General features: G+C 43.1%; 1 protein-coding gene across 1 annotated transcript in view; it reads right to left on the bottom strand.

Annotated features, from left to right (window-relative positions):
* The window catches only part of LOC128666738 (uncharacterized), a 499,427-nt gene that overhangs the window by 479,782 nt on the left and 2,561 nt on the right, over positions 1-17,084 (bottom strand). The window contains exons 2-4 of the mRNA XM_053721495.1: positions 9,150-9,272; positions 8,810-8,866; positions 8,006-8,141 (exon numbers count right to left, since the gene is read on the bottom strand). Coding sequence (XP_053577470.1) covers positions 8,006-8,141; positions 8,810-8,866; positions 9,150-9,272 — 316 coding nt within the window. The remainder of the gene's footprint in view (positions 1-8,005; positions 8,142-8,809; positions 8,867-9,149; positions 9,273-17,084) is intronic.

The raw sequence follows: 17,084 nt of genomic DNA, 5'->3' as shown, positions 1-17,084 counted from the left end.
CCACCGGCCCAGAGGGCGAAGGCTCCCGTCAGAACCTACCAGACCGCTGCTCACTGCCGTATGTATGCCGAAGACCCTACAGAATGGGAAGATAAGGAGGTCGGGGCGAAACATGCCGTACATATGGCCACCACGGATAACTGTCACCACCATCGACAGGACGTCTGGATTAATGGCCAAGCGACTGAGGGACACTGGCGCTACAATAACCCTAATTCAGCCTCACCTGGTCCCCACCTCCAGCCAAACCGAGAGGACCCCATCTGTTCAGGTGGCGGGAGGTGCCACCCTGCAGGTCCCTACATCCCACATCCTACATACACCTGAACTGGGGCACAGGCTCCCGGGATGTAGAGGTGGGCATTATGCCCAAACTTCATGCCGAGGTCCTGCTAGGAAACGACCTCAGCCATTTGGTATCCGCCTTTGTGGGGATACACCCCTGGAGATGTTCCCAGTGACTACACGCCAGCAAGCCAGACGCTACAGCTCCCCTGGGGATCCAAGTAAGACCAAGACAGGCCGCTCCAACTACTACCCGTCCCCGCCGGCCCTGCCCAACTTCCCCTTCCCTTCACCCGCCCGCTCCTACCCTTCCCCCAGACCGAATCCCCTGGGCGTCCTCCACCGACTTCGTCCATGAAACCCTGAGCGACCCGACTCTGACCCCTTACCGAGACCAAGTAGGTGCCGACCCCCAGGGGCCGAACACTTTCAGTGGGAGGGAGGACTCCTGTATCGGATCTCCGAGAGGAAAAAAAGGGCCAGTGCCCAAAAGTCAGCTAGTTGTACTGAAACGGTTTTGATCCGATCTGCTGCAGATAGGTCATGACATAACCCTAGCTGGTTTTAAAAAAAAAAAAAAAAAAAAGGACCCACCACTGACTAACCCAAACCTTTTTCTGGCCCGGAATCACAAATGAAGGAATATTGTAACACGTGTGAGGTATGCCAAAAAGTAGGGAAGACTGGGGACCACACTATAGCCCCCCTTCCACCACTCCCCATTATAGACTAACCTTTTAGCAGGGTTGCCGTGGATATAGTGGGTCCCTTACCTCGACCCAGTCACACAGGAAAGAAATACATCCTTATGGTGGTGGACTATGCCACCCGATACCCGGAGGCAATCCCTCTAGCCAATATCCAGGCGGAAACAGTGGCAGATGCTATGCTCCAGATATTCATCAGAGTGGGCTTCAATCAGGAAATAATCTACGATCAGGGAACCCAGTTCACTGCGGAGATTACCCGACAGCTATGGAAGCTACGCGGGATCAAGCCCCTGCACAGCGCTTCATACCACCCCCAGACAAATGGTCTATGTGAGAGGTTTAACGGGACCTTGAAGCAGTTGCTCAGAACGTTCTCGGCCACTCGCAAGGACTGGGAAAAATTCCTACTGTACCTCCTCTTTCCCTATAGGGAGGTACCCCAGGAATCCACAGGGTTCTCCCCCTTTGAACTAGTATATGGCCGGAAGATACGGGGGCCCCTGGACCTAGTTAGGAGCCATTGGGAGGGGGTCACAGAGGAAGGGGGACCCTCCATTGTGGAGTACGTCCTCCAACTCCGAGACCACTTGAAGGATCTTGCCCCCCCAGGTGCTGGAGAACTTGCAAGTCGCTCAGAGCCGACAGAAACGGTGGTACGACAGAAGTGCTTGTACACGCACCTTAGCAGTAGGGCAGAAGGTACTAGCCCTGAAGCCTGTCAAAACTGATAAACTACAGGCTTCTTGGCAAGGACCCTACCGGGTAGTGGAACAGCTAAAAGACACCACATATTTGGTCGCCAAATGTTCAGATTCCCGGGTACACACTACCTTTCATGTGAATATGCTAAAGGCATACTTAGAAAAGGCGTGGCCGCTATCTGTGCGCCGGCTGTGAAAGACTGAGAGCCTCCCCATGCCGGGGCTCCCCGTAGCCAATAAGACCCCCCAGGGGGTAGAGGATACAATCTTAGATGAAAGATTAGGACAGGAACAGAGAGGGCAGGTCCAGCAGCTGTTCGAACACTGCCGCGAGATGTTCTGTAATAGCCCTGGGTACACCACAGTGTCCATACAAAAGGTCAAAACCCCGGGACAGCCCCCCTTGCCACAAGCCCCTTATCGGGTACGAGGGGCAGTGCGAGACAGCATGCACAGGGAGCTCCAGGGAATGTTGGACCTAGGTGTTGTGGAACCGTCCAACAGTGCCTGGGCCTCCCCTGTGGTGCTGGTGCCCAAGAAAGATGGGACTACTCGGTTCTGCATTGACTACAGCAAGCTCAATGACAGAACCACTACTAATGCATACCCCGGGTCAATGACCTGTTGGACAGAATCGGCCAGGGGCCACTTCCTAACCACCCTTGACCTCTGCAAAGGGTACTGGCAAATTCCCTTAGCCCCCGACTCAGTCCCCAAGTCTGCCTTCATTACCCCTTCGGCCTCTACCAGTTTAAGGTCATGACGTTTGGGATGAAGAATGCCCCAGCCACCTTCCAACGCATGGTAGACCGTCTACTAGAAGGCCTCTAGGACTATGCCTGTGCCTACTTAGATGACATTGCCATCTACAGCAACACCTGGGAGGACAACTTAGTCCACCCAGGAGTTGTTCTAAATCGCCTTAGAGCCGCTGGGTTAACCCTGAAGCCCGACAAATGCACCATAGGGTGCTCGAAGTTCCAGTACCTGGGCCACCGTGTGGGCTGTGGGAAGCAGCGGCCCGAGCCGGCAAAAGTTGAGGCAGGTATATGTACAATGTGATAAAGTAATGAGATCTGATTATACTTACAGATATAAGATACAGACACATGTATATGTACACAATGTGATACAGTAATGAGATCTGATTATACCTACAGATATAAGATAAAGACACGTATATTATACCTACAGATATAAGATAAAGAAGCAGGTATATGTACACAATGTGATCAAGTAATAAGATCTGATTATACCTACAAGCTCAACCCATTTTATTAGGTTGTGGCTTCAAAACACAAAATCAGCTAATTCATATACACATATAAGCCTTAAAAAAAGCAAATCTCATACATTTTTTACTCTGCAGCTGGTAAAAAAGTAATTGGAATCACATTAAGGGAAAAACTATTTTATAGTATACTGTCCCTTTAACCGAGTTTTGGGGGACAATGGAAGATTGTTGAGGTGGAGTTTAGCCCTGGAGCCCTTTAACTTTGACGTTGAGTACAGGCCGGGAAAGAACAATGGAAACGCTGATGGTCTTTCCCGGCAAACTGAAGTGGCATAGTTCCCCAGACAGCCCCAGGCCAACCCGTGTGTGGATCTAGCCGGGGCTGCCGAACTGGAAGGGGGGAGCTGTCACGGATACCAGGCTGCAAGAGTTAAAACCCTACCCCCTACTACCTCACCCCCTCTTGTTTCTTGGCAGTTTTGGGCTCCTCAGAGCAACCACGATCTCCCCAACCTTTCCTTTTGGGAGATTTTGTTTGTGAATCTGTTCTTGGAAGAGCTGGTCTCTGACTGATCAATACCTCTCCGACCGGCTGGGCCCCTGGAACTACCAACCGGCCCCGCATTCAGCACCCACCGGAACACTTTACCGCTGCTTTGAAGGCCCCTTGCCTCAGAGCTCCACTCTCTTGGGGATTGTTCTCCGTGGGGAGGGCAAGAAGTGAGCCAACTCCCAGAGGTGAGCTCCATTGGGAACGAGGGTTTCCGAGCCCTATCCAGCAGGCCGCCCTCCAGCTGGCCGGCCCCCTGGAACCGCTGGTCAGCCACATCAGCTCGGGTCCCGGTCCTCTTCAACCCAGGTCGCTCCAGCAGTCCTTTGTCCTAGAGTTCCGCTCTTTGGGGAATTACTACCTCTAGAGGAGGACCAGAGGTGGGGCGATTACCAGGGGGGAGCCTTCATGGGAACCAGGGGTTTAGGACCCCCCATCTTCATCTACTCTCCAGCGGCCTTCCCGGTGTACGGTTGGTCACCGATAGCTCCGGCCCCCAGCTATGGATCCAGGTGCTGTTTAGACTATAACAGCTGGGGTCCAAGGGATATCCAACTGCAGGGGTTGGAAGGACCCGTTGGCGGAGCTACCCAGTCGGGGTAGTCGGAGATCCGTCACACTAAGCATAAATTATGTTTAAAGGTGGTGAGAGTCCATGACCCATTACTCCTGGGAGCTGGTACCCAAGCACTGAAGTGCACGAGTAATGAGGGTGGGACCAGCATGACATAGATGAATCCATCAACATTCTCTTTTTTTACACAATACATTTTATGCAAAATACAAAACTAAATCAACCAGAGACTCCTGTCTGAAGAACCTCCTACCAAAGGCTGAAAAAAGTGAGAGAAAAAGCGGACTAGCAAATTTGGCCAAGAAAAGGTTCTTTGTAACAAACCCAAAAGGTGGCACTGATAAAGCTTAAACCAAAAAGCCAAAAAACACAGCAGTAGCTAATTTGTCCTTTTCTAGAACCAAAAACATGAACAAACTAAAAGATTGTTTGAAATCCTATATAGCCTGAAGAAAAGAAAAAAAAAAAATTACAAAAGAACTGACAACATCCAAATTATGGAGAAGCCTCTTCATAAAGATCTCAGGACAAATTAAATTAAAAAAAATTGTCATTAAAACTGCCTTATCCTGATGAGAATACAAGATACAAAGAGACCACTCAAACCATCGTATCAGAAAACAATACCAAAAGAAACAAAAAAGGTTATAAAAAGACAAAATAACAAACATAGGCAAAGAGGAACCCTAAAAAACAATTTAAGGTTCCAAGGAGTGAAAAATGACTAAAAGACAAGAAAATAAGACATCTTCCTATGAAACAAAAAACAGACAGAGCCAAAAACTAACCCTTCAAAGAACTGGTGGATAAAACCAAACCTTCCTGAAGAAAATGCAGAATCCGAAGACTTCTAAAAGAAAACCATACATCAGGAAATAACCAAGGAGCCATCAGATCTATTTATGAAAGACAATCTAAATGAAAAAATCCTGATGATGAGACCTCTCCTCTGGATGCAAAGATAAAGAACAATTGTTTTCTGCCCAGGAGAGAATCCAAGAAACTTCCTTCATGGCTAGGGAACTAAGAGTTCCTCCCTGATGATTGATATATGCCACTGCTGTGACATTTCCTTGACTGAAGACACAGATGACACTCCTTTTCAACAGGGGCCAACTCTAAAGGGCCTTGAAAGTCTAAAAACTATTATTGGTAACTTCACTTCTGAAGAGACCAGACTCATTGTGCTCTTTTAAGACCCCACAGACAGCAGCCTACCCTGAAATACCTACATATTTTGAGATCATAGTTTAAACAGGACAATTAAAAGAAGCTCCCTGAACTAAAGGACTGAAGATCCAGCCACAAAGACAGGGACTGTCATAGTTGGATTTCCAAAAAAATTGAGCATGATTCCTAGATCATATCCAAAACATACAATCTGAAAATGCCTTAAGTGAAACAAAGCAGACAGAATAATCCGGTGCAGCAATCATTAGCCCTAGAACATACAAAAGAGCTACGGTAGGAAAAAGAACAGATTGAATAATAGAAAAAGATTAAAACAGTTCTAACCTTCTTAGAGATCAGACAAACAAACAGTCTCATAGAGACTAAATCTATTTGAAGACCCAGAAAAAATAAAAATAAAAACAAAACAAAAACACTGGACTGGGGAACAAAAGAACTCTTTGGAAAACTGATTTTCTAACCCTGCTGCTGAACAACAAAAGTCTGTTGATTAGAGATACTGCTAAATGTAAAGATGGAGGCTATACCCAGATATCATCCAGGTAAGGAAACACTGAAATTTAAATATTCTGGGAGCAGAACCAAAACAAATGGAAGAGCAACAAACTGAAAATGTTTGTCCAGGAAAGCAAACCTTAGAGATTAAAATGATCCTAGAGAATAGGAACAAATGTAATCAACTTTTAAATCTAATGATGACATAAAACTGACCATGCAGAACAAAAGGCACAATAGTCCAAATAGCCTCCATCTTTAAAGTAGGAACCCTGAGAAACTTGCTCAGAGCTTACAAATACAAAACTGGTATAGAAAGACCCTGTGACGGTTCCTTAGTCACATACATGGACAATGTGTGACACAGCGCCATCTATTGGCTGAACTATGCCAAAAACATAACAACGCCCTCTATTGGTTGCAAGCTCATCACCAAAATGGGTACAAGAGAAGGAATGACTAATTTGCATAGGGCGAAAATACAAACAGATGGTTAATATTTTTACTGTTTAGAACTACCTAAATCCTCCATCCTGTTGGCAAAGTTATATTCCTTTATTATATTGTTTCCTATATGTTTTTCTGAGTGTGTCAGCATAAGCTTACTAGCGTGTTTGTAAAAGCTAGTCCTGTGTGATATAAAGCATTAGTAGTAGTTCCATCTGGAACAGTTGGTCCATTCTGATCCTTTCAGGTATACCAGTAGCAGAGGTTCTGCCCCTGCATTCTGGGATCTGTTCGTGGCTAGTAGCAGCCAGGCAGAGGGGACGATACCTGCTTGAAGGGAGTAGCAAGGCAGAGGGGTCTATTCCTGCCTAGAAACAGCCAGGCAGAGGGGATGATACCTGCCGGGAGAGAGCTGCAGGGCAGAGGGGATGTTACATGCCTGCAAGCCCACTGACACCAGTTCAGTTGGGGGAGATACAGCCGCTGGCTTGACCCCAGTCTCAGCAACTATAGCACTGGTCCCACTATCCAGTGGCCATCCCACATTGAAGAGGTTTGAATAGGAACCCAACCTATGTTCCACAATTGTAACTGGATAACTCCCCTGGATTCCCAATCTGAAAGAAGACTTTTGCCTTCAATGGAGCCTTTAGAACATGAAAAAAAAGAAACCTTCCTCTGAGGTCTCACCCTGAGAAACCATACTTGAAACCAAGGGAAGCTGAACAAACTGAGACCAGGCCCCTAAAAAAAGGTGTAACCTGCCTCCTAGCAGAATACCTTGAACAAGGGCCGTACTTTTATTCTGACTTGCATGAGGGAGTAGGTTTCTTAGACGGCTTAGATCTACTCCAATTTGAACTTCGCTTCCATGCAGAATTGGAAGATCCTAATTTCTGAGGGAAGCAAGATTGTTCTAATGAAAGGAACCAAACAACATATTTCCAGAAAGGAAAGAGGCAACAAAGTTAGAATTAGAAACCACATCCTCTGACCAGGACTTTAACCATGAAACCATTAAGGCAAAAAAATGCTAATGACATACTCTTTGTATAAATATTAATAATGCCAATAAATACATCCCAAATAAAAGCATAGGTAGATTTATAGAAACCCAAAAGAATCTGGAAATCTGTATTAACAGAGACAACAGAAAAACAGCTCAGTAAGATACTCCAACCAAATTGAAGAAGCAGCAGCCACAAAGATAACACTGATAGCTGGCCTGAAAAACAAAACCTGCTAACCGAAAAGAACTCCTAGTCTAACTTCCAGTCCATAGGATATTTGAAGTACTATCCTCCAAAGAAAACAGTAGTACGTCTAGCCAAAGAGAATATAGCCCTATCCACCTTAGGAACAGATTCCAAAAGTTCAATATCAGAGGCTGGAAAAGGATAGACCTTTTAAAACCTTGCCTGAAGGAAAAGAGTGATCGTCTGGAGTTGCCATGTTCTTTGTTCAGAGAGGAATTGCCTGGTATTTTGGCGCTGGACTGACCATAATAGGCGGGATCAGACTGAAATACTACAGGAAAGTTCTATTATGTGAAAAGCATTATTGGGCTAAGAGAGGCTGCACCCACGTGGTAAATCGCCATAGAACAAGCTAACAATGGTATTGGTTTGGTTGTTCATATGAATTATACAATTATATTTATTGTTATACTTTGTACGTACATATAAATTATCAATTATATTTATTGTTATACTTTGTACGTTCATATGAATTATATAACGATTCTTGACTCTTTATAAAGTAACATTATCAGCTTCTCACGTCTGACATAAGTTTTATTTCATGTACACAAACTCTTACCAGCGCTCTCAGATGTTTGGATTTCTACAGTCCGAAGCATTTGGGGACTCTCCATAATCACTTCCTTTGGTTCGTCTACATATTGCCCCTCCTCAACCGTGAAATACAGGGTAAGGTCATTACATTTTATAGGGACCTGAAACACATACATATAGAAATAAGATATCACAGAGGGACTCACTCTGTCACATTTTATTCACATCCTGTGTAATGTTCAAAGCCAAGTGACTAGTACTGTGTGAAAATGTTACTGAGAATATGCAGAGACACAGACAGAAGATAGGAAATACTCACAGGGTCAGATGGGTTAGTAAAGGGAGTCACTGTGCCCTAACAATGTATAATGTCACATTCCCCAGCAGTGTCACCTCTCCAGCTCAGCCGGTGACTGCTGCTGTGTGATATTACTGAGAACATGCAGAGACACATATAGAAGGTAGGAAATACACACAGGGTCAGTAAAGGGAGTCACTGTGCCCTGACACTGTATAATGTCACATTCCCCAGCCGTGTCACCTCTCCGCTCAGCCGGTGACTGCTGCTGTGTGATAATGTTACTGAGAACATGCAGAGACACAGACAGAAGGTAGGAAATGCACAGAGGGTCAGTAAAGGGAGTCAATGTGCCCCGACACTGTATAATGTCACATTCCCCAGCAGTGTCACCTCTCCGCTCAGCTGGTGAATGCTGCTGTGTGATAATGTTACTGAGAACACGCAGAGACACAGACAGAAGGTAAGAAATACACACAGGGTCAGATGGGTCAGTAAAGGGAGTCACTCACATTACCCAGAAGTCCTCACCTGTCTGCTCACGCGGTGAATGTTGCTGTCAGAGGGATTTTTCATGAACGTGTATCTCTGTAGGAGGAGAGAATAAGATGTCAGACAGCGATAAGATAGAATTACGCATTTCTCATCTTTATATTGTGTCACTGCCCTCAAACAGTCTGATACAACAGTAAGTGGGCGCATTACCTGAAACACATATAGACGCGGTACAAACTCATTGACACCACAGATGCCAGAAATAACTAAACACGTTGTTAAATAATAAAAAGGCATATATGGGGTTAAGATATTCACCTCTGTTGACACTAATAAGGGACAGACATGTTGAAGGGTCAGTGTGGGCGGCACTCACCTCCCCGGTCAGTAGGTAGATGATCTCCAGCGCATGATTTAGGAACTGCTCAGCAATTTGCTTCTTGTAATTCTCCATATTGATCATTGCCATCGAGTCAGTGAGACGGTGCGGGTGAGACATCTGTGGGAAGAAGGGTGAGACGGGTGTTAACCTCATACAGTGCAGGGCGTCACCTAAAGACTTTGCAAACTCTACCCAGCATGCCCGTCTATATACTGATAGCCACCTGCACCCCATTTACTCCCTCATACCTTAACTGCCCCACCACACACTAAGCCCCCTTTATAAACAGACGTGTGCATGCCCTACAAACACCCTATAAACCCCTCTTAGAGAGGCACCCTATTACCCTCTCTCTCTCTTGCACACACACACCCTATCACCCCCTCTCACACACCCACCCTATCACCCCCTCTCACACACACACACCCACCCTATCACCCCCTCTCACACACACCCCATCACCCCCTCTCACACACACACACACACCCCATCACCCCCTCTCACACACACACACACCCCATCACCCCCTCTCACACACACACCCTATCACCCCCTCTCACACACACACACACCTATCACCCCCTCTCACACACACACCCTATCACCCCCTCTCACACACACACTCACACCCTATCACCCCCTCTCACACACACACTCACACCCTATCACCCCCTCTCACACACACACTCACACCCTATCACCCCCTCTCACACACACACACCCTATCACCCCCTCTCACACACACACTATCACCCCCTCTCACACACACCCTATCACCCCCTCTCACACCCACCTTATCACCCCCTCTCAGAGACACACCCTAGTACCCCCTCTCTCACACCCACCCTATCACCCCCTCTCAGAGACTCACCCTATTATCCCCATCACACACACCCTATCACCCCCTCTCTCACACACACACACTATCACCCCCTGTGACGGACCGCCTGTTACGCCGAATGAGTACCTCCGTCAGAACACTTCCCTTGTCCTGGACATCCCTTTATCCAGAGCAATAGCTCCTGGTATCTTCCTTTGACCGCAGTCTAAAGTTATGTAGGGGAACAGAACTGAGGCAACACTCAGTTGTCTGAACACAAAATAAACACTTTATTTAAAAGCAGCACACATATTTATACACCCTGGCTTCAGGTTGCAGAAGGCATTGGTTAAACAGTAAAGCAAACCTCTAACAATAGTCTATTCACAGGTAAAACAGATTAACATATCAAGTTAATTAACTGGGAAGAAAGTTTACTCAGACTCACTGAGAGGTCAGGCGTTGGCACGGTGGGCTGGGCGCGGGGGGGTCATGTTGGCACTGTACGTAGCTATGAGAGCCCAGAGGAGGTTGTGGTGGCTCTGGGACAACGGCACGCCACAGCCACCAACTATCGCTGCTCTGGAGCCTATGACCTGAGGGTGCTGGACAGTGCTCCCACCGGTGAGAGTTTTGGGGTTTCAGGGATCTTAAATACCATGGGTAGAGTTCTAACAGCATCTTTATCTTGCCACTGCTATGAATACACAACACAATGTGTCCTTAAAAACTCTAGGGTAACTCGCAGGCACTTCTCATGCATAGACAGGATGGGGTACACACAGCTGTAGCCAAAATAAATACTGCAGGCTGTACCCATATAGTCATTATTAGGGATACAACTGGCTTTAACCAAGTAAACAATACTATAGGAACACTTCAAAGGGAAAAGGGGGGGGCAATAAGCTGTGCCCAAATAAATCTTGTTAGGAATGCACTACTATACCCAGATGGGCTGTAAGGGACGCACCATCTTCTCAGTAAGTAAACACCCCTGTATGATACAACTGGTCCTCATATTTTGCCCTGCTCCTCAAGTATATATATATTTATTAATGTCATAATTAATTTTAGGCCGCAACAAGCCACGCCCCAAAGCCACACCCTCTCCACGCCCACTTAAAAAGTGTCCAGGAATTTTTGGGGCAAAAGGTGGCAACCCTACCTGCACCCATCCTGTATTTATGGATACAGGGTGACATGGACATAAGACAGAGTTATGAAAGTAAATGGGGTGTCAAGCAAATAAAATTCCACAATTCCATGCAGTCTCTGGATATCCTTAAAGGGACAGTATACACTCATTTTCATATAACTGCATTTAATAGACACTACTATAAATAATAAGATGCAGATACTGAAATAAAAATCCAGTACAAAATGGTTTAAAAACGTACTTAGAAGCTTTCAGCTCTGTTGAAAAGGCTGTTGGAAAGCCCACTGCAAGTGGGAAATAAGACACTCCCCCCCTCCCCCTTCTTTTGCATATGAAAAGACCCTTTACACAAACAGGAGCAAGCTGGAGAAGGTAGCTGACTGTATTCAAATAAAACTTTGGGGCTTGGTTAGGAGTCTGAAAATCAGAGCAATGTTCTTTAAAAAATAAGCAAAATTATACATTTTAAAAAAAAAAAAAAAAAAAAAAAAAAACTTTATGGGCTTCATAAATAGATCATCTACAAAACATTTATGCAAAGAAAAAATTAGTGTATAATGGCCCTTTAAGCCCATGTATCTCCAGCCCAAAGAATGTTCCATAACAGGATGCCAGATCATGACGACTCACGTTACACCCCCTCTTTCTCTCACACACACACACACACACCCAATCACCCCCTCTCACACACACAATCACCCCTAGGTTCTAGAAGGAAAAAAGGTGTAGCTTTCTTGATAAACAAAAATTTAACATATAATATTACAAAAATAACTCTAGATCCTGATGAGAGATGGGTGCTCTTGGAGATTCAGGTGGACGGCTTTAAGGTGGTGATCTGTAACGTGTACGGCCCCAATAAAACAGACCCCACCTTTTGGAATAGTCTAGTATTTATGTTAACCAATTATCTGGATCAAAATATAATCTTAGCGGGTGATTTTAATTTAATACCCACAGAAACTTTAGACAAATTTAGCCCTAGATATTCCACTTTCTCTAATCAGAAGGCTAAAATATTTAAGCAAATATGCAAAAATCTGAAACTACACGATATCTGGCGATTACAATACCCAGATACGAAGTCCTTTACCTGTGATTCAAAAGCTTATGGTTCTTTTTCTCGAATAGATTTTTTCTTGTTATCTAGTTCATTGATTAAATTAGAAATTCAAACAAAGATATCTGATATCGTGATCTCTGATCATGCAATTATTTCTTTAGATATACATATACAACCTTTTCAGAGAAATGAAAGGAATAACTTTTTCTTTCCAAAATTTTTAGCAAACAATTTAGAATTTAATAACTGGTTAAAACATAAATGGAGAGAATTTGCGTATCTAAATAGGTTATATAGGGAAAAAATAGAAACATTCTGGGAAGCCGCAAAGGCTTGTTTAAGAGGAGATATTAAAGCATATATGATCTCAAAAAAAAAGAAGATACAGATGAGGGAAACTCAGTTATCCAAACAAGTTCAGAACGCATATCGCAAATATATAAACAATCCCTCTAGGAGACTAAGAGATAAATATAAAGGGGCTAAAACAGAAAGGGATATCTTTATTAAACAGAAGGTCGCCTGGGAAGAATTAAAGATAAGTGCTAAATACAAAGGCCAATTTGGGAAGTCAGCCAAGTTCTTACCCAGATTGGACAAAGCCAGGAAAAAGTCCAATATAATAGAAGCTATTAATGACGGGACAGATAGAGTTACTGACCAAGCCAAAATTAAAAGTGTTTTTTTAGAATATTATCAAAAGTTATATTCGGCTAAAGAAATCAACACTGATAACAAGACCAATTTTTGGCATAAAATTACGCTCCCTAAGATCTCGCAAGAAATGGTTAATGACCTAAATAGGCCAATAACTAGAGAGGAAGTATTGGAAGCTATTAAAAATGCCAAGTCTAATAAAGCCCCTGGTCCGGACCAGATACCTGCTGAAATGTACAAAATACTCAAAATAGAGTTAGTCTATGTTCTAGTACAATTGTTTAATGGATATTTTATTGATGGCAAAAATATGTCAAAATATTTTTCTGAGTCTACTATATCATTGATATTGAAAAAAGGGAAATGTGCATTAGATCCTAAGTCATACAGACCTATCTCATTGCTTAATGTAGACTATAAGCTATTAACTCATATTATTTCCAATCGATTGAAACCATGTCTAGACTCCATTATACACCTTGATCAGTCGGAATTTATGCACCGGAGATCCTCAACTAAAAATATACGGAAGGTAGCTTTAGTACTAGAATATTTCCGGAATAAATTCTCTGAAAAAATAACAATTAAGCAGGATTTTGCGCTAATCACAATCGATGCTGAAAAGGCATTTGATGCCATAATTTGGGACCATCTGGTCTCTGCATTAAACCAATTTGGCTTTACAGGGCATTTTCTTCAATTCATCAAAATTATATACAACCATCCGAGGTCCAACATACTAATAAATGGTAGCTATACTGCGAATCTAACATTATATAGGGGGACGAGGCAAGGATGCCCACTCTCCCCATTATTATTTAATGTGGCTATAGAGCCTCTCGCTATAATGTTACGTCAAGAGTTACAAGGAATCCGATTTGGGGAACAAAAATTAGTACTATCCTTATATGCAGATGATTTGTTACTATTTGTTAATAATACCAAGAAAAATATACCTCAGGCCCTAAATATTATTGATGTGTTTAGTTCCTTTTCGGGCTATAAAATTAATGCCAACAAATCTGAAATTTTATGGATACATAAAAATAAAAATAGCCTACAAGAACATCCTTTTCTAGAGTCCCCTAGCATTAAATATTTAGGAATATATTTTCATGCTGATCCAAAACAATGGTACAGATTAAATTACACTGCTTTTTTTTAAAAAGCAACAGAAAAACTACAACGATGGAGTACCTTCCCCATCTCTCTTTCTGCTAAAGTAATGATCATTAAATCTACTCTATTCCCACAATTGATGTATATTATGCAAAATATTCCACTGTTTATATTGAGTCAAGATATTAAAGGTTTTAATGTAGAGTGTGCCAAATTCCTTTGGAACAATAAAAGACACATGCTTTCTATAGCAAAATTAACATCTAGATTAGACGAAGGAGGTCTATCTTTTCCAGATATCAAAAAATATAATATTGCTATTTTAGCCCGTTTTGCAGTTGATTGGCTAACAGAAGCCAACCATCTCACACTCCTATCAATGGAGGAATACTTGATTGCACCATTTTCACTGAAAGCCCTGTTACATTGTCCATCATCACAATTACCAAGCCATATTAAAAATATAAAGACATTATTTAATACTATTGAGGCATGGCAAAAACTTAATATAATGTTTAAAGTTAATTTTGAGATCTCTCCATTTCTTCCGATACGAGGTAACCCAAAATTTATCCCTGGTCTATGCCATGAAATTTATAAAAGTTGGATGCAAAAAGGTTTGCTTTATGTACAGAAATGTCTAAATAGTATGTCCCAAATAAGAACTTTTGAGGACATTGCTGGAGAATTTTGCCTTCCTAATAAGAATTTTTTCGCTTACCTTCAGGTCAGACATTTTATTACAGGAATTAAAAAAACAAATTCAGATAGGATCGGATGGGGGGAAATCGAAAAATATATAACAAGCTATAAGTTAGGTAAACACAGTATAGCTCTTTTATATAAAATTATGCTGGCAAAGCAGGGCCAACTGCTAAGGGATAATCTAATCCAGAATTGGAATCCCTACTTTACGGACATCTCACCAGAAACTTTGATTGCAAGTTTCAAATGGGTCCAGGGAGCGAATATCTCTACAGTTTGGAAAGAATCACACATAAAATTACTTAACAATGCGTACCTGACACCCTGGAAAATAGCCAAATGGTATACGAACTCTGTAGATAAGTGTCCAAGATGTAATAACTCACGTGCAGATATAATTCACTGTTTCTGGAATTGCCCTAAAATAAATCAGTTTTGGAGCAAAGTAGAATTCTGGCTCAACAAGGTATTAGACTTTAGACTAAAAATTCACTCCAAACATATTTTTTTTCTTCTTAATACAGAGCAGAACAGAGCTAATACCAATCTTATTAATAATGTAATTATGCTTGGTCGTAACCTCATATTAAAAGACTGGAAGAATAAAAAAGCCCCTACACTGCCATGTTTTATAAATGCCATATACGCCCAGATAATTTGAACAAATGAATATACCCTCCCAAGAGGAGAAAAAGATCAAAGATTTCTTTCTGAAATGGCTAAGAGTTATTTTAACTTATCCACTGGCTATCCAATTTCTCCTTATTCGTAATTTCCGTAGAACGGAATTTTTTGAGACTTTGATTCTGTCAAATGTCTTTCCAACTGAATGGTATTGATTGGCAATGTAGACAGAGGAGGAAAGGGAAATAAATAACTAATGTCACGTTTAATCTAAGCATAAACAAATATAAGAAGTTATTGCAGGGTTTTGGTGGGGGAGAGGAGACGGGGAGTGAGAGGAGAGGGAAAAAAAGAGAGAATTTTTTTTTTTTTTTTTTTCTCCTTCTCTCTGCCGTAGTGATACAAGAGAAGGTGAATTAAACGGCAAATCTGGTAGCGAGATTTAAAGTGTATTTGCTGTATAAATTTGCAACGGATTAAGGAAGGTAACTATGTATGCTTGTGTTGACGAATACATAGGAACACGTGTATTGTTTGTAATCATTCTTATACAAGTATAAGCATGATATCTCAAAATTGCCCCTTTTTTTTTTTATTATTATTTTGTATGTACCGGTTTAGTTTTGTCAATATTATTTGTATGTCTAAAAATCAATAAAAATTAAATTAAAAAAAAAAAAAAAGTGTATAATGGCCCTTTAAGCCCATGTATCTCCAGCCCAAAGAATGTTCCATAACAGGCTGCCAGATCATGATGACTCACGTTACACCCCCTCTTTCTCTCACACACACACACCCACTATCACCCCCTCTCACACACACACACCCAATCACCCCCTCACACACACACACACACCCCCTCACACACACACAATCACCCTCTCTCACACACACAATCACCCTCTCTCACACACACACACCCTCTCTCACACACACACACCCTCTCTCACACACACACAATCACCCTCTCTCTCACACAATCACCCTCACAATCACCCTCTCTCTCTCACACACACACAATCACCCTCTCTCTCTCACACACAAACACACAATCACCCTCTCTCTCACACACACACAATCACCCTCACAATCACCCTCTCTCTCTCACACACACACACAATCACCCTCTCTCTCTCACACACACACAATCACCCTCTCTCTCTCTCACACACACAATCACCCTCTCTCTCTCTCACACACACAATCACCCTCTCTCTCTCTCTCACACACACAATCACCCTCTCTCTCTCTCACACACACAATCACCCTCTCTCTCTCTCACACACACAATCACCCTCTCTCTCTCACACACTCACACACAATCACCCTCTCTCACACACACACACACACACAATCACCCTCTCTCTCACACACACACACAATCACCCTCTCTCTCACACACACACACAATCACCCTCTCTCTCACACACACACACAATCACCCTCTCTCTCACACACACACACACACAATCACCCTCTCTCTCTCACACACACACAATCACCCTCTCTCTCTCACACACACACACACAATCACCCTCTCTCTCTCACACACACACAATCACCCTCTCTCTCTCACACACACACAATCACCCTCTCTCTCTCACACACACACAATCACCCTCTCTCTCTCACACACACACAATCACCCTCTCTCTCTCACACACAAACACAATCACCCTCTCTCTCACACACACACACAATCACCCTCTCTCTCACACACACACACAATCACCCTCTCTCTCACACACACACAATCACCCTCTCTCTCACACACACACAATCACC

The sequence above is a fragment of the Bombina bombina genome, chromosome 7, assembly GCF_027579735.1.
Source record: "Bombina bombina isolate aBomBom1 chromosome 7, aBomBom1.pri, whole genome shotgun sequence".
In the NCBI taxonomy this organism is placed as follows: Eukaryota; Metazoa; Chordata; class Amphibia; order Anura; family Bombinatoridae; genus Bombina; species Bombina bombina.
This window is presented reverse-complemented; position numbering and strand designations above follow the sequence as displayed.